The 8,435-nt window shown below is 45.8% G+C and overlaps 1 protein-coding gene across 1 annotated transcript in view; it reads left to right on the forward strand.

Annotated features, from left to right (window-relative positions):
• T265_01343 (hypothetical protein) overlaps positions 1–6,026 on the forward strand; it is a gene marked incomplete at both ends in the record, with an annotated part of 42,088 nt that extends 36,062 nt beyond the window's left edge. The window contains 3 exons of the mRNA XM_009165349.1: positions 488–820; positions 4,148–4,446; positions 5,605–6,026. Coding sequence (XP_009163613.1) covers positions 488–820; positions 4,148–4,446; positions 5,605–5,653 — 681 coding nt within the window. The remainder of the gene's footprint in view (positions 1–487; positions 821–4,147; positions 4,447–5,604) is intronic.
• Positions 6,027–8,435: the final 2,409 nt, after the last annotated feature.

Below are 8,435 nucleotides of genomic sequence, written 5' to 3' on the forward strand. Positions count from 1 at the left end.
GATCTAATGAAAGCGCTCGCATTTCTAAATGATTCATTCGAAAGTCGCAAGATTTTTCCCCCTCTAGAATCACTCCTCAACATAATATGCCACATGTCCGTATCTCCTGACTCTTTCCAAATTGATGCCCTTCCTGCTAATCGCTATCTACTGCTTTGTTAGGCTTTTTTTACACACGCTGCCAAGTATAGGACCCACAAAAATTCAGCACCGTGCTCACTTCACATGATCAAAACGAGCCAACAAGATCATCTGGTCCGTTTCTTCTAGCATTTGCTCCTCAGGATCCGTTCTTGAATGACTGCTCACCATTTCACCCCACCCAGGACGTACATCCACAAAACAATATTGTCTTTTTCGTTCCCTGTTACTTTTTTGTCCCTATTTCCGGTAATCTTAGTTTTCCAGGCATGCCCTGCTCAGAACTTAATTTGTCCGTTTTCCGACTCTATTCCTTCGAATTGTGATTTATGTTGCCCAACCCTAGGCTATGGATGCCATTCAAGGACACGGAGGAATCGGTCCGAACGGATTGACTACACAAGGTCCTAAGATCCATCTTGCCCCCGGGACTGCCTACAAATTCCGTGTGGCTGGGATAAATGCATGTGGCCGCGGTCCATGGTCGGAAATTAGTGCTTTTAAAACCTGCTTACCCGGCTATCCCGGCGCACCTAGTGCGATAAAGATTACTAAGTCCGAAAGCGGAGCTCATCTTACCTGGGAACCACCACAGAACACGGCCGGAAGGATCACAGAGTATTCGGTCTACTTGGCAGTGAAATCACAGCCTGCGGGTCAAGATTTGGCTGAAAGCAAGGTGAGCAATAGCCGCTGTGTTTAATTTGATGCTTTCGAACCGTAAGTTCAGCAGTCGAGTTTGGGGAGATCAGTTGTGTTACCGGAGCACTGAAAACATATGATTGATGAGTCAGTAGATTAATCGGGTCTAAGTTTCCGTCTAACCGAACACAACATTTGATATTTCCACGACCGTCTAGGAGGTTATGACTTTCATGTTCTGAGGTGACGTCCTTGCCCCAGGTGGATGACTCCACTCGCTAAACGATACTGTGTTTCTACCCATTGGTCGAAACCACTAACCGTCCCAGTGCTCAAGGTCGAACAAACGACTGTTTGCGGCACTGACTTCACCTACAGTGCATAAGACGCTTCCTAGTACCACCCTTCGAAAGCTTTCTGCCACGCGCGAGGGGCAGGTGGGACTCTGTGGTGGACGCAGATATGTGTGTCAAGTATTCGCATTTTCAACTGAAATTCCATCTTGTTAGTGAGACCAACCTGTGCTGAAAAGCCGAAAACTATTGTACTGCTGTTTCATCCTTGTTGGAAATCATCAACAGCGGGGATCTCACAAGAGTCAGAGTTTCCAACCCGCGACCCTCCGGACAGGGGTTGTACTGTCGAACTCAGGCAGCTGATCAATACTTAGAGCACAGCGCCGCTCATCCTTCGATCACAGAAACCATATCACGTGGTCACATATTGACTGGCTTCTCAAGTGACTACTTCTCCTATAGGAGTCCCACTCATCTTGTGAAATTATTCTTCCTCTGAGCAACTTTTACCACCAATCGATAAACGATGATGAAGCAGTAGAGATGATAGAGTTTGTCCGTTCTGCTAGGCTTGGGAAAAGCACCGCGCAGATCACCCTTCTTTCAATTCAATTCAGTTTATCAGCTATAAACCGTGTGCCATTGGCACATTGGTTCCAGCTACTAGTTTCGACCACATTAAAAAACGGTAAAGTGGAACATACCACCAAGTCTTAGAGGCGAAGGAATGTTCGGAAATTGGGTAGCTAAGCATTGAAGTAGAGATGATAGAGTTTGTCCGTTCTGCTAGGCTTGGGAAAAGCACCGCGCAGATCACCCTTCTTTCAATTCAATTCAGTTTATCAGCTATAAACCGTGTGCCATTGGCACATTGGTTCCAGCTACTAGTTTCGACCACATTAAAAAACGGTAAAGTGGAACATACCACCAAGTCTTAGATAGAGGCGAATGTTCGGAAATTGGGTAGCTAAGCATTGAAGACGATAACTTTGATGCACGAGCGCTACTGACTGCGCGATTGGGCTATTTCCGCCAATCTCACTAAACACTGTTGACTTGAGCCCCAGGGTCCCCGTCCAGGGAGGCGTCAGTTGCCCACCCGATCAAGTTTACTGATTAGTGTTTTCGTACTTCGTTGCCAGGTCATACAATATCCACCTCTCTATCGCTTCCACTCAGCACAGGACTGGGAAAAGAGCTCTGTGAGTCAGACGGTCTTCTGACATGCGGAGTACATGACCCAACCAGCGCAGCCTGTGAAGCGTGAGTAATTCATCTATCGGGGGAGAGATCCTTCTTCCTGAGATCATCTGGCGAACCTCACCATTACAACTCTGATGTTCCCACCAGACCTGACCAATGCTGCTTTTTAGTTAAGCATATATATATATATANGTCTCACTGCAATCATTATATATATATATATATATATATATATATATATATGCCCGTCAGACGTCACACTCCATGGACCCGGCAGAAAGTTCGACTTTCAAAGATTGATCGAATTTGTTGTCTAAGATTATGATCCAGCATTTCAGTTATGGACAATCCTACTGAGGAAGCGGGGTTCATTCTGTCGAACGGTTGCTGTAGTGTGATTTTATCTTTCTTTTAGGTGGAAAGCTTAGCCCTTCCTTTGTATATGCCGCGCGAATGCTTATCATACGTAGTCGGCCGATGTACGTTAGAGTAGAATGCAACCAATGCTTGGAAGCTCGAGGCAGAAATGTCTGAGAGATAACGTATTCTGGAATTTGATTAAATTAGGTGCTAAAGTGTTTGTTTCCTCTTTTTGGTAGCTGAAAGAGTATTATTCAGTGGATGTAGGTATGCCGGGAACCGTTTGTGAAATCATGAAAAAACTGAAAACATCGTGATGAAAAACTCCTCCAAGCCAGCGGGACCTGTGCGTTTCAGTGCCGTCCCAAGAGACAGTCTCATTGCCGGTACCTGTACGGTAAATGTACAAATTGAAATCCGAATACATGCATCTTGGTAATTGTCCTATGAAATACAAATGTGATTCAGTAAATGACGAAACGGTCAAGTCGCTAAACACCGCACAATTGCCCGTGAGCGAATTTGGTTGCAAAACAGTTAAACCCCGCTTGAGCGTTGCCTTTTCCGGTTAAAAAATCCTGTTCATGGGCTGCGCTCCAAGCTGTAGCTAGGTAGTTGCTAGCGTGCGCGGTAGGTGGCAAAAGTTCCACTGCTGTCAGTTGGTGTGCCCAAAGAACTTCGTCACACCCTAGTAGGTGAAATCGGCATCCCTCATGTAACCTCAGTTGCTCGCTCCCCATCGCTTACATTTGCATCCTCAGTTTGTCCACATTTTGAACAAAGTTACGTGCAACTTGAACCCCACGTAGTGGTGATGGAGAAGAGGATGTATTAATACCCGTTAGCAAAGGATTTGAACTAAAACGTTCTTGATTCGTTCGCACCAGTAGGTGGCACTAACTCTGTTTGTCGAAACGCTTATATAAGCCTTTTCAAAACGTTCTATTACAAAATCCGTAAGGACAGTGTTTGGGGGAAAATATTTGAAGTGATGTATTTCGAAAGTTCGTGCATCTCTGCAAACCAAAGTTCATGGCTGAAAAGAATTAAATTTAGCGTCCAACTGCCCAACGTTTATGAGGGAAACATGAGTTTGAAAACAACAGCAATCTGCGAAGCACGTCCAACAAAAATGTGGGCATGTACGATGAACTGCGACTTATGCACACTGCAACATTCTGGGGATTTCTATTGAGAAGTATAGAGCTGGTTGGAGCGAAACGAGGCTTGACTGTTTAAAGATATGCGATTTTGGGGTGCGACAAACGAGATCACAGAGACTACGTACGAGCCAGTTACACCTGAGACAGTTGCCTAGGGTAAATTCCCGCGGTGACATTACGAACCGTAGTTTTGACGTTTTCGATAGCCGAACTCTAGTTAGCTCGTGCGTTCATACTTGCCCCTCCCTTAAACAATGAACTAACCCTTCTAACTTATTTTACGGGCGTGACTTCTCCGTACAGCTCCTGACCATACTACACCATTTTTTCGGTTTTTATCAGATCACCTCAACACCCCCTGGCATGGCTTTCGTTCGCGTTTACTGTGGACAAGTACCAGCCGCTACCGTCACCGCATCCACTTTGGCCAACGCACATTTGGACCTGAGTTCAAAACCAGCAGTCATTTTCCGGATTGCAGCACGAAATGAAAAGGGTTACGGACCTGCCACTCAAGTTCGGTGGCTCCAAGATATATCTGCTGTTCCAGCAGCAGCTGGTTCCCAGGCTTCTGGTGCTGCACCCATTGGAACTCCTCAGCTTTTGAAACGAGCACCAAGTGTCGGTGGAACTCAAGATGGGTAAGTTGCTGGCTGATTGTCTCGACTGTAGTCGGAAGTCATAGTCAACTTCAGCGTTTGATTTTGTGGAAACTCAGAACCCAAGCGCAGAACTGGATACGTTGGAGCTATTCTTGGTGCTAGACATTCTTTGTCGTCTGATGATCCTCCTGGTGACAGGGTCGGATTAACCGTTATCATAGCTGGATACGAATACTCCATCTAACCCGGCACTGTTGTATACACAGATAAGATCACTGCGTCCGCAAACAGCGTGCTGCTTCAATCTGATCGGCAGTAAAACAGCACCTTGCTTGTCGGATCCGGAGACGTGCCAATTCCTTATCCCCCTATTGGGCTCCATTTGCACTTTCACACTACGTGTGCGGTGCTTTAGAGGCTACGACCAATTTCTCGAAACGCCAATTATGGTAAACCGCTGATTTTACCTCATAAAACTTTTATGCTTCTTTACAATAAAACCAAAATAGGCTTGGTATGTTGTCGAACCTGTCCTGGAAATTTGGGGAATCACGTAATTGTTCTTTCCATAAGTGTCAGTAATGTAAGATTCCGGAAAATAGTCCCAGAATGCCCAAAACCTGTGGAGTCGCTCAAATCTCACCAAGATTGCTGTCAAGCATCCAGAACACAAAAGCCAGCTTCCGATCGAACGCTCAAGCAGTCAGTCGGCTCACCAACGGCCGACGTCAAGCATCCGAACACAAAAGCCAGCCTCCCAACGAACGCTCAAGCAGTCAGTCGGCTCACCAACGGCCGACGAGTGTTCAGGCAAGCCACAGGAATATGACCAACGATGATGAGTGTCTAGGTACTTCACAGAAGCACAACCGACGATGGAAGGTTTTCAGGCACGGTCTATGGTGACAGGCATTCACCAGACGCTGATCAGACTGGATCGATGTCAAAAAAGTACCCTTTAAATGGCGCAGGGCTGTTGTAATTTGCACGTGCTTGTTCGCAGTAAAGCTGTCATGTATTTTTCCGACATTAAGTCACTGGAGCGGGGACAGCAGTTAGATGCAACAATGAGACATCCAGATTGACACCACAGACAGATATGGATATGTTTTAGGGATGTTCCAAAACGCGTCTGTACAGCAACGAATTGTCTTGCCTTTGTTTATACCCCTGTTTTTACCATAAATCCTCTTCCAGTTCATACGGTACTCCAGGGAAACGCCCCAGAGCGGACGAGCAGTTCTAGTCATCTGATGTCTAAACACTCGAAGCGGCGAACGAGGCCGATGTCAGTTGTCATGCATTTTCTTTGGTCTATTCTTCACCTTGTCACATCCTCATCGCCACCGTGAACAAGTGTCGAGTCGAACCAACCAACGTAACGATCGACATGATATCGATTCCAAAGTGTGGTACTGTTATTTGTTTCACAGGAACGCATATAATTTGTATATCCCCAAGCTTCTTTCGATTCATTCGTTTCATCCTTATGCCGCATATTATAAATAATCCCAGTATCCTGTTTGTACATATTGCATCATTCTTATTTTCGTGATCGCCATTTTCTGTCTGCAACCCTGTACAATAAGCCGATTTCAATTAAAATATACCAATTTATCTGTCATCGGTACTCTTCCTTCCAGGACTCGTGACAGCGAAGCTGGTAAAATACTAAATCAGACCATATTCAGACGTTCATTTGCCGTATTTCCCCGGTTGTAGAGACAAAATATATATTGGCCATACGACAGAAGTTGGAGGTAAATCACGGTTAGTGGTTAGTCTGGCATCCGTGCCTTCTGGTTTGCGTATCTTTGTATCCATCGGGAAGGGAGTGGAGATTCGCCAATGGCGTGGATGCATAACTGAATTAACTATTGAGTCTTGGTCCCAATGTATTCAGGGGATTGCCCAAATACAGTTGTTGTTAGGAGTGGCCATAAAGTAGGTTTAATACGTGTGTTTGGTCGTCAACCCCCCCCCCGTCAGCTGCAACACCCTTTCGGTGCCTGGCTGCCATGCCACGCGAAAGAAGCACGAGGGCTTGGATACTGCCAAGTTGCCCAAGCCTAGACAGGGGAAGTCGAGAGGCTTGGTTGTCGAAAATATCTACTGCTGCTCGCCCTTATTGAGGCTTACCAAATGGGCGTAAAGCGGACATTTTAGTTGGCGGCTGAAAGCACCATCGACAGCTCTTATGTAATCTGTGAGTTGGATTTGAAAATCCTAAGCCATGCCCTGGCTATCGCTAGGTCTTCCGTGCGGATCGTCAAGGCAGGTCGAATGATCAGACTGTTCGTATATTCCCCTCCTCTGAATCAGTCGCAAGCTGTTCACAACAAAGCTCCGGTAACACTGGGAAAGTGGATCAAGCCCGCAGGGTGTCCAGGAAGTTTCACGACTTCTAAGAAGGGATTAAGACCGTGGTGTACCACCTAGAGTCAAAACCACCCGTTGTTTCATTCATCCTATGTTCATTATTGATACAAACTAGCTGTGCTGTGCAGCAGTTGGAACAAAAGGACAGCTACAAGTCTCTGCATACCCGTGAGAAAATTTATCGCTATTCGTCTTGCGCGAGGAAGCTACTAAACGCTAAGCAGACCTTAGAGACTAAAATTCGGAAGTACGATCAAACCCGCAAATTCCGTTCGTTTCTCCACTTCGTGCAAGGACCTTCCTACACCTGCGGGCTTTCCCCACCTCATTCTGCAATCAGCTCAATCGACGCGTACAGTATTTGACCGGACTGATGCAACAAGTCTGCGTACCGAGGTCGTGTCGGTGATTTGAAGAGAACAGAAACTAATATGTCATCCCCAACTAGGTGACAGGTATGACGGTTGTGACATCAGAAAACAAGAGTATGCAGCTAATTCGATTGTAAGTCAACCAACGAGGCTATACATACAGACACCAGACATTTATTTGCCACAATTCGTGATGTTACGATGGACATGGACAGTCTGATGGTTTACGGTCCCAGCTCGTGGAGGGTAAATTGTTTCTTCGGCGCCAGTTGAAGAAGAAAGCCGCTGAACAGGACTGTCATGATCATCGTTAAGCCTGGCAGCCAATCCCCCGTGTATTGTGCGTAGTTTCAACTGTACAAGGTTCGTCGACCTGATGAAAAATCACGGATTTTTGCACAGCATTTAAGTGATAAACGATGGTGACTCAACCGAGTGCTCGTACTTACACTGAGAAGTGAAAGTCCTCTTTACATAAAGGAAACTACTCACAAGATTGCTGGAAACTTCGACAGCCCACGACCGGTTTCGCCCTTCCTGGGGCTCATCAGGTAGGCGCAGTCCCCGAGTTTCCGTCAGCCTTCTGTTCTACTTGAACCTCTGGTGTTTCACATAGTAGCGAATTAAGCTAATGGATTTATCGAAAGACGACTATGAATAGTACCAACGGACAGAAGTACCTCCTACAAATATCGTAACTCAGTTACGGGTCCCTTGTATTGATAACGTGGATGCGAATAGTGACTGGTCATCACCAAGTATGTAAGGCACATAAGATGTGTACGCCCACTGAAAATAGGACAGAATATAATATCGGTCATCTAGGTAGTCATCTCTTTGGCACAAATGTGGATGTTTCATCTCGTTCCAGGTAGAATTATTCCGACATACAAACACAGGTAGCTGAACGTGGTAAAAAAAAGACCCAAAAATGTAGCATTTATATACAGCTGTACAAGGTACCGGTACACTCAACCAGCGTCAGAATCAGAGCTTGCCGAGTCATCTTGGAACTTCACCGGGTCTGCAAACGATTCTGCCTTGCGTTCCTTTTGCTTCAAACGCCTCTTTTTCAATATCCGTTTCCTTTTATCCTTTTCGCGAATTGACTGAAATGAACCAGTACATTGAAAGTGTGATCAATCACGAAATTCAGAATCACCCCCAACTTCTGTTAGCCAGGTCAAAAATCAATGAAACTCATCAGCGAAGAAACTCATGGTCCGTCGGGTTTCTAAATTCCCAGAACGGCCTTATTAGGAATATCGACCACTGAGG

Source organism: Opisthorchis viverrini, assembly GCF_000715545.1.
Source record: "Opisthorchis viverrini unplaced genomic scaffold opera_v5_14, whole genome shotgun sequence".
Taxonomy (NCBI): domain Eukaryota; kingdom Metazoa; phylum Platyhelminthes; class Trematoda; order Opisthorchiida; family Opisthorchiidae; genus Opisthorchis; species Opisthorchis viverrini.